This window comes from Lactuca saligna, chromosome 1 (genome assembly GCF_052625555.1).
Source record: "Lactuca saligna cultivar CGN05327 chromosome 1, ASM5262555v1, whole genome shotgun sequence".
Taxonomy (NCBI): Eukaryota; Viridiplantae; Streptophyta; class Magnoliopsida; order Asterales; family Asteraceae; genus Lactuca; species Lactuca saligna.
In genome coordinates, this window is record NC_136417.1 from 119,400,070 (window position 1) to 119,422,246 (window position 22,177).

Here is a 22,177-nt window from a genome sequence, read left to right on the forward strand (position 1 = left end):
TCGATCTAAAGTGATTAGGAAAAAGAGGATGGTAAGTCCTTTACATTAAATCAAGAGATATGAAACAAGGGATATCTCTTTATGACAGACATATAATTCTATTAAGCAATAAAGCAGGAATGAATTATCAAGGCGGATAAACTATCGCTAAAGGAATGATCGAGGGGCAACGCTTGAATGAGAATTTTCTACAACAAAGTTGGATCTAGAAATACTCCCATAGTATTTCATAATTCTCTGCGATGACGGCTCGTTGTTTGGGGTATTTGGGTAAGTTTTAGGCATGCTGAACACCACAGTCACTCCCAGACACATGTTGGCCGTGTCTCGAATGAATATAGTTGATCAGGCTATATTGACCCTAGACACGACTACATAACTACGCATGTTTAACCGCAATGCACAACACCCATTTACTTATGTTTTGTTCTACTTGTAGTTACGGATCTCGGCGGTTAGGTATACTTGTATGTTTTTGAAAATACTTATATTTTGAAGTATACTTTTAGTTCAAAGCACTTAGGCCCCTTAATGTTTATAGTCTTATACCATGTAAGGTTTGGTATACTCAGTTCACTATAAACAAGGGCTCTGATACCAATCTGTCACACCCCGAAACCGAAGGCGGAAGTGTTCCGAGGCGGAGGTGACTTCATGTGAATATCATAACCAATGTAGATAGTAAGCGCAGTAAAACACAAAACATTACATTACATAGATTTCATTACATCATTTGAAAAGTAAAGTGATACAAGTTTCATAAATACATAAGTTTAAACAAAAAGAAAGCCGTGACTTCCATTCGCCCTGTCTTCTGCAAAAGGACGCGGGGTACCTGTCTAAGTAGAACCTGAGAATACAAGCATTTTAAAAATCAGCATAAAGCTAGTGAGTTCATAAGCGGTTTGTTTTTATGAAAATGTACAAGATTTCTTTTGGTTTCTGAAAATGTTACGACCTAAGAAAATCCCATATTTTCTTAAAAGTAAAGTTTAGTTGTTCTGTTATGTTACACTGTTCTGGTTACGAATTGTGATTACCCCAGGAAAATCCTATATTTTCCTAATGTGAAAAATGTGTACTGAAAACCTGATTAACCTTGTGAAGTGTGTGTTAGTTTACCAACCCAAAAATGTAATGTAAAAGATGTATACTGAAAACCTGATTATCATAGTAAACTAATTCTTATGGTTATTAATTTACTATATCCATTATTACTAAAAAGTAAATCTCTGTTATCCAAATTGCGAGTTCTATAACCATACTACAGACTAGATATGACTCGAGATGAGGCCAATATCTTTTATGACTTTTATCACCCTTGAACCTTTCAGTTCGGCTGTACCTAGCAGCCAGGTGCGGGATAGTGAATCCCGTATAGATCTATACACTCAAGTCACACTCCCTATCTAAGAGATTCTGGTTACAGTGGGGGTCCTCCACTCGCTTATCTCTGTGGAGTGTTCTCCAAGGACGTGTCTCCAATTTATAGGAATAACAAATTTACAAGTAATAATGCGGAGAGTCCTGTTTAAGTTCTACCTACAAAGACGATCCTCCATTCGCGTATCTCTGTGGAGTGTTACTGAGGACAAAATGATATACTAAGTTTCTTGTTCAAAGTTCAAAGATTATGTTTTTAACTATTTATAATGTGGAAACCATTTGTGAAAATATAAAGTACAACAATTTATAACGTTTTTCACAAATACTATGATAATATGATCTGCAAGTTCAAACGGTTATCTGTTATGATTGTCAGTGTTAAAAACATATGTAATATGAAACACAATACTTATAAAACAAGTTTTGAGTACAAGTATTACTTGTACTTTACTTGTATTCCCCCCTGAAAACATTGAAAAACATTGAAAAGGGTAGGGGTATGAACTCACCAGACGAGGAAATGTGTCGACTGGGATGCTAAACGTCGGATCAAGGCTTGAAAATGTGCAAGGTTCCTATGTAATGTTAAATTATACACAAATGTATCTAATTAGACTTTAAAACACTAATCAGATACAATTATACACTCCAAGACGCGAAAACACTTCAAATTAAGTGTTTGGAGTGACCCGGGTGACTTTTCTGGACATGTATGGCTTGGATATGGAGTTTACTCTTCAATAGTAAACTCCCAAGAGAGTTCACGGTCCTAAACACCACATCCCCATGAGTTTAGGGCCGTAAACTCATGGTGGGGTGTTCTTATGTGCTAAAGGGTCTTAAATCAATTGGGGGGGGGGGGGGGGGGGGGTGATGCTAGGTTTGGTTCTAGGGCATTAGAAAGGAATTAAATAAACCATGTGGACCAATTGATGAGTTTACGGTAGTAAACTAAGTGTTTACGGCCGTAAACTCTTATAGGCCATGACTTAATGTGATTTGAGGGTCCTAGGTTAATCACAAGGGATTCTACTCATTTTTACAAGCCAAGGGGATGAATTTAGGGCATCATATAACCCATTTATAAGAGTTTACGGCCCAGGAACCCATTCTTGGAGGGTTTATGGTCGTGAACTCCTTATAGATTTGTTTTCATCAAGTTTATGGTTCCTAACTTGTCTGTGGTTGCTTTTAGACTTTATTCTTGGGCTTATGAGGTGCGTAAGTTGCATTTTAACACCCAAAAAGGAGTTTACTACCCATGAAAGGGTGTTTATGGCCCAAGCATGTTCTTGGGCAGTAAACTCATGTTTACTCCTCAAATGTTGAGTTTAAGGTGTTCTAAGTCCAATCCAATAAGTCCTTAATCCATACTTAAGCTCTAATGGTGATTTGGAAGGGTTTTGAGGCTCAAAAACACCATTTATATGTGTTCATATCCCAAGAGTGTTCTAGGGCCATAAACACATGTTTGAGGTCCTAAATCATGATTTGAACTCAAAATTGAAGGCTAATGATGTTGTACAAGAAGCTAGGATGGTTACCTTGGTGTTTTGAAGCTTGAAATGAGTGATTTTTGGATCAAATTCTTGGATTGAGGAGAGAGGTTAGAGAGAGAGAGTGAAAAGGCTTCAAATGAGTCTTAATTCACTTTAAATATGGTTTTGATTTGATACATGGTGGAATTCTACCCGATACTTATATTAATCGAGGCTTTTGGTCGCACCCGATTTAGTTGTCGTCACCCGATATGGTCGAAACAAAATCTTTTCTAATTACTAGTTTGGGACGTTTTCACATGTTTCTAACATGTTTGGATACTTACAAGGTCAAAATAAAAGTCTTAACTTAATTGACCTAATCCAAAAACGAAATCGGAACAATTCGCTTAAGACGAGTTTTACGGACGAAATGGGTTTCGGCGATGGAACAACTTCGGGTTGTCACAGTTTAGTTTCATTTTGACATCATATTGTAATTTGTTTTTGAAACAAGTACCTTTCAACAATGTAAACTTTGAAATTATATATATGATGGTTGTATTACTTTCTTTACTATGTATTAAATTGTTGCGATACTACATGAAGTCATCCGCCCTGGAACGATCACACCATTCTGGTTTGGGGGTGTGACAAATAACACTCAAAATGGCAAGAAATAACTCAAGATCACTTATAGTGGATTAGGGTTTCGAGATTAGGGTTTTGGAGGTGATGGAGATTGGAATGAAGGCCAGATATGATGCTTAAATAGGGTGCAAACCCTAAAGATTAGGGTTTCATCCAGCACGTCCTACTCGTCGAGTCAGGGCTGCGACTCGTCGAGTAGCCCACTTAAACCCCGCACACAAACTACCTTCTACTCGACGAGTCAGGACTATTAACTCGTCGAGTCATTCTTTCAAAATAAATAAATACTTAATTAAATGCGTACCAGGGAACCGAGCGTTACAACCTTAATCTTTTTGGCAACAAAAATAAATATAAATCAAGATTTAAAATGCCCGCATTTATATTTTAATAGGCACCAAATTTATTTAATGTAAAATCAAATAAAAATAGCCTAATACAAGTAAATATAATTAAATAAGTAAAGGAAAAAATAATAAAATATTGTTCTCAACATGTTGTTCTTCTCTTGCTTCATACTGTCAATTGCACAACTTCATCTGTCGAGCACCGAACTTCTGTCAGCGTTGATATCAAGATATAAGACCTCATCAGGTACAATTGTAATAAATTTAATTTTTTTGCTTATACAACCTGTCCCAAACCCGCAAATAATATATTACATTTTACTTAAATAGTGAACCACATGGTTTTACGTTCTAGACTCGCCACTAGTCATAAATATAAACTACATGGATTACTTACACAATACTGGACCCTAATTGCGTGATAGAAAAAAAATATTCCAACTCGAAACAAGTGAAACTTTAATTTTTTTTTTGTAGATTCATCGTTCTAATATTTGATCGATAGCTTCAAAGTGCCTGTGTTCTTGAGAATACTAAGAATAATAGCCCTAGCAGCACACATTGGTGGGTCAACACATCACATTTTGAATCCTTTCCAAAATACAAAACTCAAATTAGGGCTAAAATTAAAAGTAGAAGATTCGATTAATAGACAAAGAGTAAATTACACGAATGATCCCTATGGTTTGAAGTAATTTGCACTTTTGGTCCCTAACTTATTTTTTTAGTTTGGAAGGTCCTTATTGTTTGTTTTTATTGCGTGTTTATCCCTGTCTTACCTAAAAAGATTATTTTACCATTGATTTTTTAATTTATTTAAATAAACACCCTCAAACTCACTTCCACCTTACCTTACTTTTACCTGCCTGATTTTATTTAAATAAATTAAAAATCAAAGGCAAAATAAATAGGGACCAAGCGCAAAACAAAAACAAAATATAAAGACTTTCCGAGTTAAAAAGATAAATTAGAGACCAAACATTTAATTTACTCTAAACCATAAGGATCATTCATATAATTTACTCATAGACAAACAGATTGTACCAATAATGGGCATGACTAGAATCGTCCCTTCCATGAGATGCACGCCACAACTAAATTCCCATAGAAGCAAAGTAGAGCACCATCGAGATTTTTTGAGAGCTTTGTCAAAATGATGATGAGGAAGAAGGCTTGCTTAAATAATATCCCTATATTGTAATTTTGCAACCTAAACTTTAAAAGACTGAAATAACCTGGGAACGTAGGTTAAGTTACAAAATGAAGGCTGGGTAACGATTTTTAATGTTAGAGACCAATTCCAATATGAAATATCAAAATAACGACCATTTTAATCTCCTGGACGCAGGACTCGACGGGAGTGGCCAAAAGATGACAAGTTCTCCACCGCCACTACAACATCCCCCGATCAACACCACCGCCATCGCCGACGGTAGTTCTACGACTACTTCTACTAGTACTACGAATCCATGGAGCTGCGAGACGAACTGGACTGTCACACGCGGTTCTCTCGACTCCGCCGTCACGTTCGAGTCTTTTGATTTCCCGATCGACTCGGAATCCACGGGTCCAAAACCGCCACTCCTTCTCGTACCACCTTCTACCTCTGATTTTGAACCTTGCGAGATCAAACGTGAGTTTTCGATTTGATTGTTATCTGTTCCTTCTATCTGTAAGTCGATTGATCTGTTTTTGGGTATTCAGATGTGTGTTATTGGAACCTATGTATGTTTTTGTATATGAGGAATTACATATATATTTCCATTTCAGTTTTTAATCATCTTTGTTAAAACTAGATTACATGGCTGTAAGTACTTTATAGTCCTAGTGATAATGACTTATAAGCCAAATACTACATGTATGTATAGGCAGCCTCTGAAATTGTGTCCTTGGACATGTTTCAACATGAATCAGCTTGTGTTTTTAGCCTGAATTACCTGTAAAATAGAATTCTTGTGTGCACAAAATGGCTTAGAGTTCACCAGATGTAACTCCCTGTCATTGGACTCCTCTCCATAGCTCACCAGACAACTCTCTTTAGTTACACTTTTATTACATTCCTTTGAACCTTTGCAAACTTATAGGCTGTAATTTATTCATAACAAGTTCATTTAAACCCTAGTACAAGGATTCATATTATGATGCCATGTACTGTATTTATGTTTTAACTACTATCTTGAGATGTATGTTATTAAAATATGAATGTAACAATCTACCTTCACCTGATGGTGCCCTAGATTGCCAAAAAAATGTCTTCAGATTGTGTTATTACCTGTGTCAATCTCAACATTTAGGGTATCTCTATTTCTTTGTTAATCTCCAAATTTCTTGTGATCTAATTACCTATAAGTGGATAATTTAAGGCACATGGTTTAACAAGTTCAATGTGCATAGCTTACACATAAACTTATATGCACACCCTTCATTTGGCTAGGTTGCCATTTTCAATTTCATTTTTACTATAACTTTTACAAAGCAAAGGGAAGTTGCATCTTATTATAACTTGAAAGATATGATGCATATAGAATAGGGTTACATGAATTCTTAGTGTTTCTTTTATCTGGTTAACTGGTTTCCCATTTTAGGTTATATCTTGTACAAAATAAGGGCTTAACTTCACAATATAGATATGAGACAGAATTCTAAACACAAATCTACAAATATTTGACTGATTTAAAAACCAAACATAAATGTTCAATCAAGCATGTGACAGATTTCAATCCCTTCACGTTAGACCTTTGAGAATTTTTCTTATATTCATTTTTTTTTTGTATGAACTATGAATCATCCCTATTGTTAAGGCATTGTACTTTGAAAAACATACATGAAAAATGAAAATATCATGGTACTTCCAGTTTTTCCTCATTAGGACATTATACTTTCATAAATTTATCCATTTATAGCAGTAGAAATTGCTTTGTATATAGGTGGCATTGCTATAAATAGGTAAATTTTCCAAAGTACAACACTTTAATAAAAAGAAATAAATCAATGAAAGTACATTGGTATTTATGACATTTTATAAGATACCCTTCAACTTTCTTGCAGTGAATTTCACTCAAAAGCATGAGATTCGTCAGGTGTATGTCAGAAGTACAGCTCGTGTATATGAAATATATTATGCACCTGATCTTCATAGTGAAAATGAGTATCTCTGCACTGTTCGTTGTAATGCTGCTTCTGTAACTGATGTCAAAAATGCAATTTCTGCAAACTTGGAGGGTCTAAATGAAATATCACCAAAGGGAAGAGTGTCAGGTGAAAATAACATTGGGACCAATGAAGATGATTGGGTGGAGATTAAACTCCCTGTTGGAAATACATATTCGCCAAATCAGACTTCAAATGCCATTAAAAACTACCAGGTACTACAATTGAAAATGAGCTCAATGCAAAAAATAGCAATCTACTTTTGTTTATTTATATATTTTAGCATCCTACTTTCATATCTTTTATAAAAAGCAAATATCACTGCTATAAAAAGGAGAAAGTTGGAACTTAGAAGTATATTATTGTAATAGAAATAAGGGTTAATCTCATAAAAGACCTTATATTTTATGTTTTTTTCCGGATTAAACCTCAAATTTATTTTTTTCCTGAAAAAGACCTTGTACTGTTTCTTTTTTTTTTTTTTCCAATCTGACCCTTTTGGTCATTATTTTCCAAAAAAAATTGTAAAATGTGAGGTTTTTTTCGAGAAAAACTAAAAATGTTGAGGGTTTATTTGGAAGCAGTTAGAAGGTTTTTTGGAAAAAAAGACAACGTTGAGGGTTTTTTCGGAAAAAATGAAAAAGTACAAGGTCTTTTTCAGGCAAAAAATAAAGTTGAGGTTTAATTCGGAAAAAACACAAAATATAAGGTCTTTTATGAGATTAACCCTAGAAATAACAAAAGTAGGATGCCATAATTTGAAATAAATTACCTAGTTATAGCATTGGACTCTCAATTTGTTCCTATTAAGGCATTGGATTTTTTGAAAAAATTACCGAATTATCCCATTGTACTTTCACTTTTTTTCTTATTCAGACATTATACAACGAAAATTGCTTTGTATTTAAGATGATATTGCTATAAATTGGGTATATTTTTCAAAGCACAATGCTGTAGGTAATTAGAAGAAATGAACATAGGATGTTATGACTTATGAAAATCACTCACACTATTTCTTGAATTTAACCTATTTAATGTTTTATTTTTATTTGTATGTTACAGAATTACTATGAAGCTACAGCAGAAATGAATGATTCAGAGCCTTGTAAATCACTGACACTTCGTTTACTATCACTTCAAAGTAAAGGTTTTGTACATGTTGATGAAGTCTACGTGTTTGCTGACTGTATCCATTCAGACGATTCCCAGAACCAGAATCTTCTTAATCATCCAGAACCACCGTCATCTGGAACTTCACTTATGACTATGCTTGTTCCCACGCTTTTAGGATTATCAAAATCTAGATCCATCCAGTCAACCAGTCAACATTCCACTTCCAAATCTGTTGAAAAACCAATCGACACCGAGTCACGACCAACTACTGAGTTGACTTGCTGCCAACTGCCACCTTCTACTGCTGAGTTGACTCGGTGTGATAACCGAACCGAAAGTTCAGGGGGTTTTCCGGTGGCGGATTCCGACGGAATTGGAATTCGAGATTCTGAGTCGGGAGGAACTGATGAGTTGACTCGGTGCCATGTGGCTGGTTCGAGTTTAGATAAAGAGAAGGTATGTGTTTTCATGATGAGAAAAGTTTTTTGAGATAACTGCGCATTCCGTTCCTTTTGTGTGTTTGGTTGATAATTTGATGGGATTCAATTACATTGGAATCCTTTGAATTTCGTGTTTGATGGATTCATTTTTTTTATTGAAAGCCGAAAATACCCTCGTTATATATAATGGTTAAATGCAAGAAAAGCAATGCACTTTCACTGATTTGTTTAGGGCTAATCTCATAAAAGGCCTTATATTTTGTGTTTTTTCTGGATTAAATCTCATTATTTTTTTTTCATGAAAAAGACCTTATGTTTTTTCATTTTTTCCGAAAAAACCCTTAACTTTGTCTTATTAAAGGGTTAATCTAAAAAAACCTTATATTTTGTGCCTTTTTCCAGATTAAACCTCAAATTTGTTTTTTTCCTTAAAAAGAGCTTATATTTTTTTCATTTTTTCCGAAAAAGCCCTCAACTTTGTATTTTTTTTTTTCCGAAAAAACCTGTAACCTTCTAAATGTTTCCAAATAAACCCTCAACCTTTTTAGTTTTTCTCGAAAAAACCCTCACATTTTACATTTTTTTCAGAAAACAAATGACTAAAAAGGCCGTATTGGAAAAAATGAAAAAATGCAAGGTATTTTTCAGGCAAAAAATAAATTTCAGGTTTAATCCGGAAAAAACACAAAACATAAGGTCTTTTTTTAGATTAACCATTTTTTACAAAAAAAAAAAAACCCTCAACCTTCTAAAGGTTTCCAAATAAATCCTCAACTTTTATAGTTTTTACTAAAAAAACCCTCACATTTTACAACTGTTTTAGAGAAAAATGACTAAAAGGGCCAGATTGGAAAAAATGAAAAAATTCAAGGCCTTTTTCAAGAAAAAAATTTAAAGTTGAGGTTTCATCCAAAAAAACTCAAAATACAATGTCTTTTATGAGATTAGCCCATTTGTTTATTATAACATCTTACTTTATTTCTTTATTATCAATGTTATCAAAATATAAAACACTTTTTATTTCTATAATTGTATATGTTTTTCAAAGTTGAACGATTTAGGAGAATTCTGTAATAGAAAGAAATAAAAGTAGGATGCTATGATAAATAAATTAAAGTACATTGCTATATCTTTAAAATTCTAACTCCTTTTCACAGATCCATGAACCAAACACTGCCTTAATGGAACAACTTGTGTCAAGAGTGAGTAGAATTGAAGATATGTTATTGAGGTTTGAAGAGAACATGTTGAAGCCCATAAACCACATTGAATCAAGACTCCATCATGTAGAACAGCAACTCCAATCACTCACAAAAAATCCCCAAATTCCAGTTTTACCCTCTTCCCCAACATCTCAACCAAAACCAGAAAATACCAACCAATTTCATGCTCACTCTGAATCACAAAACTTGGAGTCTCAACATTCTGAAGAAAAACAGCAACTGAATAATGATTTTGAAAAACCAAAGAAATCTGTTTCCATTGATGATGCTTTGGCTGCAGCTCTAGCTGGATTCTCATCTTTTACAAAACCCAATGATGAATTTCCAGTTTTACCCCTCGAATCTTCAGAAGAACAGTGTTCGACTTCAATTCCTCCTGATGTATCCACAGAGATCCCCTCTAATAAAACTGATGTTCACCAAGACTCCATTGAAGTGGTCAACATTTTGACTTTTGACAAAAACGATGATCAGTGTCCAGATGTTAAAGATGGATCTGAATCGGTCAACATTTTGACTTTTGACAAAAAGCAAGACTCCCTTGAAGCAGTCAACAACATTTTGACTTTTGACAAAAATGATGATCAGTGTCCAGATGTTGAAGATGGGTCTGAATTGGTCAACATTTTGACTTTTGACAAAAAGCAAGACTCCATTGAATCGGTCAACAACAACATTTTGACTTTTGACAAAAACGATATTCTGAAACATTTCCCGGATGGGTCTCCAGATGTTAAAGATGGGTTTGAATGTGATTTTGAGACTTGTGTTCTTGAGGTGAAGTTTGCTTCAATGGAGAATGGGAATCTCAAATCCCATCTTGAAGACTTTATGTCTTACACAGATGAGAATCCTGCTATCATTGATGAAGGCTTATTGATAGAGGAAACTACTGGAAATGGAAACAGTTTATTGCTGGATTTAGATGATGATGACGTGGCACAAGGTGTGCTGCACGATCTTCCCAATGTTCATGTGGAAGCATCTTTCGATAGTCTCATTTGATGCTTTTTTTTTTGGGCGAGTAATGTTTTGCATTGTATATATATAATAACTCTTATATTAATATAATTTATGCGATAAAACCGTCTGAATCTTTAAAGAAGTGATGGCAAATTTGTAAAACTAGGACTTGAAAAAAATGAATAGTTTAGGTATATTATTCTATTTTGATCTTTTTATAGATCTTAAAAGACCACGTATTTTTATTACTTTTTTTTATTTTTTTTATTTTTTTCCAAACTTGAAGTAAGTGGTCTTTTAATATGTTAAAAAAAGTACTAAATCTTTAAATAAGTTAGAAACATGAAAATTAAATTGTATATACAAAAACGAGTTAATATCAATTTAATTTTTAATAAGAATCAAAATTAACAAAATTAATTATAGACTATTATTATACAATTAATGAACTAAAAATTAATAAGCTCAAATTTGGAAACTAATTCGCTCTAATGACACTTAAACTCTATATTTTGGTGTTATACACTTAGAGTAATCGGTATGGACCAAACGAGAACCAACGCGACTGACGCGGCGCTTGGCAACGGCTGCTTAACGGGGGCAACACCGCCCCCTGCTCGTTGCAACTCGTCGATGGTGGATCTCGTTGGCGTGGCGACGGGAAGAAACGGATTAAATGTGACCGTTTGAGTGCAACAGTTTGAAAAAAAAAAAAAATTATTAAAAAAACAATTTATTATCCTATAAATACCTCCTATTTTATTAAAAATTTCACACTTTCTCTTCTCCTCTCTACATACTTTCAATTATCTTCAAAAAAAAATATGGATCCTTTCGACTCGTCCGATGATTCAGATGACGATATTTTCTTTAGGATGATGTATCATTATTACACTATCGACCTGCTACAATTAGACTCAGCCTCGCTAATAACAAGACGTGCGATGTTAAACAGAAATCGCGAGGAAGGACACGAACATCTATATCACAATTACTTTGCGGATAATTGTGTATACGTGGCGAAGGACTTCAAAAGAAGATTTCGTTTGAGTAGGAATGTGTTCTTACGAATCGTCAACACCTTGGAAAGCCGGTATCATTTGTTTACTACATTTTTATACAAAATAAATAAAAATGTACTACATGTTTCTTTAATTTTACAACATATGCAATATATTTTTAAACTGTAGTTAATTTATGTTTAGGTATGAATTTTTTTAATTAAGATATGATGCTAGAGGTAGATGGGGGTTTACAACGTTGCAGAAATGTGCTGCGGCCATTCGTTTGATGGCTATGGGGGAGTCACCCGACACCATGGACGACTATATGAGAATGTCCGAAAGAACCGCAAGAGAGAGTTTGTATACATTGTCAAGGGGTGTTGTTGAAACTTTTGGAGACATGTATTTGCGGAAACCTTCGTTGCATGATTTGCAAGAATTGTATGCGGCGCATGAAGAACGCCATGGGTTTCCCGGAATGATCGGAAGCATTGATTGCACACACTAAAAATGGAAAAATTGTCTGGTAGCATGGAAAGGGCAATACGCAAGTGGTCATCACAGATCACCTTCGTTGGTGTTAGAGGCTGTTGCTTCTCAAGATTTATGGATTTGGCATGCATTTTTTGGGGTTGCGGGTTCTAACAACGACGTCAACGTTCTTGATCAATCACCAATATTCGACGATCTTTTGAATGGAAAAGCCCCGGATGCTCCTTTCATGGTAAATGGAAACGAATACAAATATGGGTATTACCTTACAGATGGAATATATCTTCAGTATTCCACATTCGTGAAGGCATTCCACCACCCGGTTGAAGAACGAGACAAAATTTTTAAGAGAAGACAAGAAGGAGCACGTAAGGATGTGTAACGTGCTGAAGGCGAAGTGACATATAGTCGAACATGCAGCAAGACCATTGGATTTAGAAACCTTACGATATATCATGTATGCATGTATCATAATGCATAACATGGTAGTAGAAGATAAAGGGCGAAATATTGTACACTATATCCCAACGGAGCCCAGATACGTTCAATTTCAACCAGGAACAACATATTATTTGCATCGGGTTGTTGACATTCAGGACGCAAATAAACACAGACAACTTCGAGAGGACTTGGCGTATTATATCTTATATGGTAACAATAACGATAACGAATAGCATTGTATTTTTTTTTTGTTGAATTTGGATGTTATTTCTTTTCTTTCTTTTTTTTTTTTTTTGGATATTATATGTAATTTAGTCTTTATGTTAATTTTAATCTTTAACAATTTTTAATTGTTTTTTATAATTTTTAAATATTATGTTTTATTTATTTTTTATATTTAAAAAATATTTGTCTCAATTTAAAAAAAAACGAAATAAATAAAAAATAAATTATAAAATGGAAAAAAAAGTTGGTGTCATAACAAGATACAACATGTTGCCCATTTCCTCACTTGGTGTTATAACACCATTGATGATGTGGCATGTGGTGTGTCACCAAATTGGTGTTACATCTAGTTGCTCATACTTTATGGTCTTATATATCACATTTGATGTGGGATTAGTGTGAGGATGTAAAAGTAAAACAATAGCCTCAAAAGTGTGACAATCCGAAATTTTCATTTGGTCAAACCCTAAAAGTCAACCACTTCGTATCATAAATTAATATCATTATTTCTTATTTTTAAGAAATATAAAGTTCGTTTGATTATTTTAATATTATTTTTAAACGAACGAGTGAAAGAAAGTGTCGTCTCGGGTTTTGATTTTTGAAAACCGCAAACACTTCACGTATTAGAATCACCCGACCAAACTTTTATGTTTTGGGTTTAAAATTCACCCAAAAACCATGAACTCATACATATGTATGAGTTTACTCCCCAAAAACTAGTCATTTGTGTTTACTCCCCAATAGTCAAAAGAGTAAACTCCAAAAACTCTCTCAAGTATCATCCAAGATTTAATTCCAAATCTTCAACCTTGTAAGTGTTCTAACCATTTCAAGTTAGTAAAACACTTAATCTAGTGTTTGTGCATCTATTCATCCATTCATTTCTGATTTTTGTTTAGATTTTCCAAAACACCAAGAACACCAAGAACACACACTAAGTGTTCTTGGCCTTTTAGCTCAAATCAAGCCTTCTACTAGTAAGTGCTTCCATCCTTGAGTGATTTTAAGCTAGTTTTACATTTAAACATCAAAAATTTATGCCAAGAACACATGTTTAAAGGTGTTCACGGTCCAAGGAGATGCTTGGGCCGTAAACACCCTAAAATGCACCAAAGTGTGCCTAAGTCCTTATCTAAGCCCTAGTTTGATGTATAAACCATCCTTGACATGTTTAAACCTTCCTTTGCTGTGTTTAAGCCTTGAAAAACATCAAATACCCACAAAAATTAGGTGTTTACGGTTTGGGGATCTCCCAAAACCGTGAACACCCAAAAGCATGTCTAAATGGATTACTTTCCTTCCTTAGGCTTATAAACTAGCTTATACACTTACCTAATTGTGTTAAGGACTTGAAAACATGGCTATACACTCTTCCATATGGGTTTAAGGTTTCTAAACCCAAAGGAAAAATCCATGAGGCCGTAAACTCCTCAAAGGAGGTGTTTTATTGCCCTAGTCCATTCCAAAGGCCAAACCACTTAGGAGAAATGCTTCAATGGCTTGTTAAACCACAAAACAACACTTGGACTTTAAGAATAGAGCTTATGACCGTAAACTCTAGAGTTTACTGCCGTAAAATCTTTAAGTCTTGACCACAAAACCGTAAACTCCAAGGAAGTTTACCCTTGGACTCCAAACACACTAGTTTTTGCCCTACCCACACTCGGATGCAATCCTTGTGATCTTCAACACTTGAAACAAAGTGTTTTCATGTTCTAGGGTGTCCTAACTTATATTAGTTATAAATTGGCTAATTAGTTATATATATGTTCATTATATGATAACTAGGCTCGTGCGTGTGTACAAGTCTTCATTTGTCACCTAGCACCGTACCCGACATTTCAATCCAATCCAATCACCACAAGTGAGTTCATACCCCTTTAATTAACCTTTAAAATACTTTTAAATGTTTTAAATGCTTTTATGGGGGGGGGGGGGGGGGGAATACAAGTTGAATACTTATAGTTATTACATCAATCACATGTGATTAATAACTACAAAACCAATGATTTTAATACTATTCAAACTGTTTATCAAAGTTGTTTTACTTCCAACTGTTTTACAAACTATTTTACTTATCAAAAACTTTTACTTAAACTTTGTTATGCTTATTATAAATTGCATGCCCGTATATGTATAGTTATATAAGCAATGTTTAAAAGGCTTAGGAAGGCCGCACACCCTATTTCCTTTTCCTCGATTTGGATGTGGTCTGGTGGGATATTGGGTAGCCGTCCGAAGGTCGTTTCAATATTAATTATATATCATGTGTACATATATGGTCATAAAAGTTCTTCCATGTTAATACATACTAGTTACATCATTTGTAAGTTACCATCGAGGTAACACATGATCATACACATACTATTTAGTGATCTTTTCACTTAAACATTAATGTACAAACTATATTTTGAGAATGATAGTTACACTGGGAAAAATTACATACTTTTACAGTAAACGAACATACAAAATAGTTACGCCTTGGTAGAAGGCTACATTTAATAGAAAATATAGGTTTTCCTAAGAGATTCAAACTTTTACAAATACTTACAAACATTCACGTACTTATATTTCCAATGTTTACAAACTAGTGTTTTTAACTACGTTCAAACATTTTGATACAACCACCGACACTAAAATACTTATGAACTCACCAGCTTAATGCTGATAAACTCTTTCAAAATAACTTGTATTCTCAGGTCATCAGTAGACAGGTACCGAGACAAGCTTTTGAGAAGATGGAGCGCATTCAAGAATCATCTTATTATTTTGATTTACATTTTTGGTGTCTATAACTGTACAGAACACGCTTGTATTAAAAATATATATTTAATGCAATGGATGATGTTGTTTGCTTATTTACTGTTATACTGTGTTGTGATACTTTACATGACCTCCGCTCCAGAACGTTTCCGCCGTTCTTGGTTTTGGGGTGTAACAAAAAGCCCGTAGTTTGTTACTGACTTTGTCTAAAAATAGGTAAGTTATATATATATATATATATATATATATATATATATATATATATATATATATATATATATATATATATATATATATATATATATATATATAAGTTCAGGTTTATTTGAGACCATTCTAATTTTGTGAGACCATGAGACCAAATCTAAAAATAATTTTAAAATGCAAAATAAATGGAAAAATCCAAAAATTCTTTTTTTAAATATTATTTTCGGAACTTGAATTAACTAAAAAAAATAAAAAAAATCCCGTTTTTTTTTTTTGGATAATGACTTGGAAGGGTAACGAACTTTCGATTTTTTTCACATTTAGTCACTAAACTTTTTTTGGTTATCTATTTGTGAATAGTTTCAATAGTTTAGTGGCGAATAAATAACGAAAAAAAGTTTAGTGACTAAATATGAACAAAATCGAAAGTTCGTTTCCCTCTAAAAAGTTCAATGACTAAATGTGAACAAACTTCCTGTTGTATTATGTTTTAGCAAATTATTTATTTTTGTTAAATTGTAGCAACATTTGTTGATGAAGAAATCTATGAAATAATTAAAAAAAAAAACAAAACCCTGAAAATATGTTAAAAAAAAAACAAAAAACCGAAACCGAAATAAAAAACCAATGGTTTGACATTTTCCAAAATAAAAAATCAAAATTTTCAATCTGATTTTGGTTTTACAAAAAAATGAACCATTCTCACTAATGTGAATTATGACCATTGGTTTGGCATACGAAATTTGTGACATCCCATGAATACGTAGTTACAACATCGTTTGAACTCGTAATTCATAGTAAGGGGTTAGAGTATCATCGCATGAATACGTAGTTACAATCCTGAACTTGTAATTCATCACCTACAGGTTATGGGTCTGTTGGTGTTTCCACTAGGTTGTCTAGAATAGTCTGTGGTCGCCATCTATACTCTGGTAGATGACTACATCGCCACATTGTCGGTTAAGGTTATGGTATCTCCTTTCATCCTACATCAACTATTCATCATCATTTATTTACCTAATTATCATCACATTTATATCATCACCTATCTCTCACATTTTATTTCATGACACACCAACTATTTCATCTACCCATGTTTCATCCGCAACATATTTGTAGATATAAAATAAATATACTGTTTAAATCTTTTAAAACATGTATAAAATTGTTCATCCAACATAGACAACAAGTATTCAAATAATATGCACACATAGTACGTAATTTATATAAAATACTTTATATCTATGTGTAAGATGAAAGTAACTATGTATACCATAAAAATCCCATAAATGCTTCCTAACTTCATACCCCAAGGTTTACTCTACTAAAGATTCATATTCTCGGCTCTCTGGACCTAGAAGGGTCCAGATTCCTAACTTCAAACCCCAAGGTCTACTCTACTAAAGCTTCATATTCTCGGCTCTCTGGACCTAGAAGGGTCCAGATCTATAACACAAACTTGCAAGAGGGATTTGAGGCATTCAAAACCCAAAGATGAAGTGATTCAAGCCCTAACCCCAAAATGGAATCTACACAATAGGGAAGGAAAGGGGTTCATTTTTGTACCTAAGAATGAAGCTCCTTGCTTGAATAACCCAGAACAATAACCTTCCTTGGTCCCTCTTGCTGGAATTCTTCTCTTTTCTTGCAAAATCACACCAAAAAGCTCAAGATAGCTCTTCCTCTCACTCTACATACTCAAGCACGATAGGGTTCTCACTTATGGGAAAGGTAGTCACAATTGAAGGCCATAAGATTTAGGGTTTCTGCCAACAGCGCTAGGGTTTCAAGCTCGCTAGGGTTCTTACTTATAGGAAAGGTAGTCGCTAGGGACCGGGCCCAAAGATTTAGGGTTTCTGCCAACAACGCGGACTCTTCGAGTCGCCTCACCGACTCGTCGAGTCCATTCATTAATCTGAGTCATCAATCGCGACCTTACTCGACGAGTTGAGGCGTCAACTCGTCGAGTCTCTCTTCTTAGCTCAAAAGAAAAATACTTAAATTATGATACCTGGAAATCTGGATGTTACATTTTGTTTTTTTATTTCATAGATTTCATCATCAACAAATGTTGGTACAATTAAACAAAAATAAATAATTTGCTAAAACATAATACAATTAGAAGTTTGTTCACATTTAACCATTGAACTTTTTAGAAGGAAACGAACTTTTTATTTTGTTCACATTTAGTCACTAAATTTTTTTTCGTTATCTATTTGCCGCTAAACTATTGAAACTGCTCAAATTTTACCCTTATGACCGGTAAAAGCCGGTCATAAGGGTAAAATATGAACTATTTCAATAGTTCAATGGCAAATAGATAACGAAAAAGACTTTAGTGACTAAATGTGAACAAAGTCGAAAGTTCGTTACTCTTTCAAGTCATTATCCCTTTTTTTTTTTTTTGAAAAATACGTGAAATATTCTAATAGAATATTACACTGTATATATTCTAAAAAAATAATTTTAAAATGCAAAATAAATGGAAAAATCTAAAAACTCTTTTTTTTTAAATATTATTTTCGGAACTTGAATTAACTAAAAAAAAATAAAAATAAAAAAATCCAGTTTTGTTTTTTGAAAAATACATGAAATATTCTAATAGAATATTACACTGTACATATTCTAAAAAATAATTTTAAAATGCAAAATAAATGGAAAAATCCAAAATTTCTTTTTTTAAATATTATTTTCGGAACTTGAATTAACTAAAAAACATGCGTCTCACGGTCTTACAAAATTAGGCCGTCTCACATGAAGCTAACCCTATATATATATATATATATACACACACACACACACACACACACACACACACACACAGATACATACACACGACCCTAAAGAATTGATTAGTAAGCTAAGTTATAATGATTTTAGGTAAAACACGATTTATATTGATAATATACTTTTGATTAGAATTATTTTTCTTATGCTTCACATTGTACCACAAAATTCTCTGCCTACATGCAGAAGGGAACAATATTTTTCTAGTAGTATCTCCATTGATTTCCATCAATAAAAATAAATGAATGCAAAGCCCAAGAACCAGGTCATAAAGGATCACTTGGTGAACTTCTTGCCTGAGCTGATGCAAGTATTCCTAATGGTGAGCTTTGGTGTAGTTCCTATTATATGTGATTTCATATAGAACACATTTTGATGTACTTCCTCTTTCCAATCTCCATCATCTGCCATTTGTGAAGTATCCCCAAACTCAAAGGATTAGTTTTATAACAATCGGGTCTAAAGAGCTTACAACAAGACATAAAATAATATAAATTTATGCATGTTTCATGATATTTTCATAATTTTTACCACTTTATTATAAACGGAAAAGAATGTTTAGTTGGAACCTTTTGATTTTTTACAATTGCATGATACTTTCACACTCTAATAATATATATACGTTTTTTTTAGATTATCGTGAAGATAAATAAGAATTTGTTTATGCAATCTTTGTCTGTAACATGAACCTCATGTAACCTTTGGTCCATTATAAAAAATGTAACACCGTAACTTTCAAAACAATTTTTCATTTAAAATAATCGTTTAATTCTTAGAAACACTTGTTTAAAATCTCATTCATAATCGAATTATAAAACATAACTCCAATTTCACTTGCATATTAAACCAGGATCCTCAAAACATGACTCTTTCTCTGGTGTGTACAATCAAGCCGGTGCTGTCTCGTGATCCTGAAAGAAACCTGAAACATAACACAAAACACTGTAAGCACAAAGCTTAGTGAGTTCCCCAAAATACCACACATAACACATATTAGCCACTCGAGGCTATAACTCTATGGGTCCGTACACCCAAACTCTGTGAACCCTCAGGTTCTAACTCTGGGAACCTTCCGGTTCCAACTCTATAACATGCACAGCATAAATCACATAGAAATAATTAGGGATGGCAACGGGGCGGGTTTAGGACGGGTTTTGGTAATCCCGCCCCCGTCCCCGAATATGAAAATCGATCCCATCACCGGCTCGATTCCCAACGGGTATCCGTTTACCAAACACTATCGGGTCTGCGGGTATCCCAACGGGGTAACGGGGATCCCCGTTTAACATTCAAATTAAAAATATTTTTGATGAAATGAGAATACAAACCATTAGACTTAGTGATGCAAACATAAATTCATATCCAAAATAATTTTGATAATTTACAAAACTACTAAGAGCATACATATTTGTTCTGATACATAAGTGGTTACTAGTGGCAACAAAAAAAATAAAGATACTAACATTCATAAACCATAATATAACTATTACTCTAAGGAATATGAATAAAAAAATGTCAAAACACTAACATTAAAAATAAACACGAAGCTATCTCAAGAAATTATGTTTAAATCGTTCACAACAAAGAAGATAACTCAAAGAACATAATATATATATATATATATATATATATATATATATATATATATATATATATATATATATATATATATATATATATATATATATAATCATATTAATGGTTTCAGGTAACGGGTTTCGGTTTTGGTTTTGGTTTCGGGTAATCGGGACGGGTATTTTGTTTACCGTCCCCGTAACCAAACCCATGAAAATTTTCTAAAAGCATACCAAACCCGATCCCGACCCCAATTAACCGACCCCAAACCCGACCCTAATATGTCGGTTTTCGGTTTTCACCATCGGGTTCGGTTTCTTTTGCCATCCCTAGAAATAATGCAGTACAACACATCACGTAGATATAGCATACAAATACTCTGATCACATAACTCTGGTTACCTACTCAAGGTAAAGTATAGAGAGAAGACTCACCTGGCAAACAGAAAGCAGATATCCCCACACTTGAATCTCAAACTCGCCACCGCCTAACACGTAAAGCAAATACTCTCATGAATATAACTCTCGAGACTAGAATCAACCCTCTCATTGCACCCTCTTAAGGGTAAAAGACTATTTTACCACTCTCTTGGCCCGAAGGCCACATCGCTGACCAAGCCCTAAAAGTCAACGGTCAACTCTTGGTCCAAGTCAAAGTCCTCCGTCAAAGTCAACCCTCTTGGTTGACCCTGCTCGCCGAGTCAACCCGTCGAGTCCCCATGCTCAGAACTTCCCCAATCCGCGACTCAACTCGCCGAGTCACCCCGAGACTCGCCGAGTCCCACAACTCTGAGTCCACTCGCACACAACTCACCGAGTCATCCCTTGACTCGCCGATTCTCGACTCAACCAGAAAATATTTGGGACTCTTCGAGTCCAAGAACAGAATCGCCGAGTCTACGGCTATCTTCAACCTACTCGCCGAGTTGTTCATACGACTCGTCGAGTTCCAGGCCATCTTCATCCAACTCGTCGAGTCCACCCATGTGACTCACCGAGTACCACCGGTCTGAATCCATTCAGAAGCACTCCAGGCCATGCAATTGATCCAAAACATAGATCTAGCCCCCTACAACCCATCCATTACGTAAAGTGGCAAACTTTACGTGAATCCAAAGAGATCTATGCGTTTTCACTCTAGGGTTTGGGTTTGGGACAAGATGGCTCCATCAACCACTCACAAACAGAGACTTTCATGCACTCTAGACCTTCTCCCTTCCAGATCTGAGGTAGCAACCTCAGATCTAACCTCTAAACTCCAATACAACCCAAGATATGATCTCTAACACCCCCAAAATGATGCATCTAAGAAATAGCAGCTCAAAAACGAGATATTACCTCAAAGGAATGCCCCAACTGAAATGAAACTCGAATCCAAGCAAAGCCCCTTGCTCCAAGCCTCTTACCCTTCAAGATTTCCTCAACAATTGCTTCTCCAAGCTTCCAAATGCACTTGATCCACTCACACACGAGGAAATGGATGTTATGTTCTTTATATAGGGCTCAACCCCGAGAATTAGGGTATTCTCCACTCAGCGCCTACTTGAATCTCGAACTCGCCACCGCCTAACACTCTGATCACATAACTCTGGTTACCTACTCAAGGTAACGTATAGTGAGAAGACTCACCTAGCAAACAGAAAGCAGATATCCCCACACTTGAATCTCGAACTCGCCACCGCCTAACACGTAAAGCAAATACTCTCATGAATATACCTCTCGAGACTAGAATCAACCCTCTCATTGCACCCTCTTAAGGGTAAAAGACTATTTTACCCCTCTCTTGGCCCAAAGGCCACATCGCTGACCAAGCCCTAAAAGTCAACGGTCAACTCTTGGTCCAAGTCAAAGTCCTCCGTCAAAGTCAACCCTCTTGGTTGACCCTGCTCGCTAAGTCAACCCGTCGACTCGTCGAGTCCCCATGCTCAGA

At 34.6% G+C, this 22,177-nt stretch overlaps 2 protein-coding genes across 2 annotated transcripts; both read left to right on the forward strand.

Moving 5' to 3' along the window:
• Positions 1-5,139: 5,139 nt before the first annotated feature.
• On the forward strand, positions 5,140-10,893 carry LOC145043854 (40S ribosomal protein S27). The gene is made up of 4 exons (XM_078992625.1): positions 5,140-5,495; positions 6,911-7,227; positions 8,075-8,581; positions 9,723-10,893. The coding sequence occupies exons 1-4, from the start codon at positions 5,147-5,149 to the stop codon at positions 10,791-10,793; spliced, it is 2,244 nt and encodes a 747-aa protein (XP_078848751.1). The 5' UTR covers positions 5,140-5,146; the 3' UTR covers positions 10,794-10,893.
• Positions 10,894-12,047: 1,154 nt separating this feature from the next.
• On the forward strand, positions 12,048-12,629 carry LOC145010893 (uncharacterized). Its single transcript, XM_078969464.1, has 2 exons — positions 12,048-12,243; positions 12,286-12,629. Exons 1-2 carry the CDS (start codon positions 12,048-12,050, stop codon positions 12,627-12,629), a joined length of 540 nt encoding a protein of 179 aa, XP_078825590.1.
• Positions 12,630-22,177: the final 9,548 nt, after the last annotated feature.

What these genes read in the sequence shown, in the direction of transcription:
- LOC145010893 (XM_078969464.1), top strand. Translation starts at nt 12,048, where the DNA reads ATGGGGGAGTCACCCGACACCATGGACGACTATATGAGAATGTCCGAA. An exon ending in GTTTCCCGGAATGATCGGAA is followed by an intron (nt 12,244 to 12,285) that starts GCATTGATTGCA and finishes ATTGTCTGGTAG; the next exon opens with CATGGAAAGGGCAATACGCA.
- LOC145043854 (XM_078992625.1), top strand. Translation starts at nt 5,147, where the DNA reads ATGTTAGAGACCAATTCCAATATGAAATATCAAAATAACGACCATTTT. An exon ending in TGAACCTTGCGAGATCAAAC is followed by an intron (nt 5,496 to 6,910) that starts GTGAGTTTTCGA and finishes ACTTTCTTGCAG; the next exon opens with TGAATTTCACTCAAAAGCAT. An exon ending in ATGCCATTAAAAACTACCAG is followed by an intron (nt 7,228 to 8,074) that starts GTACTACAATTG and finishes TGTATGTTACAG; the next exon opens with AATTACTATGAAGCTACAGC.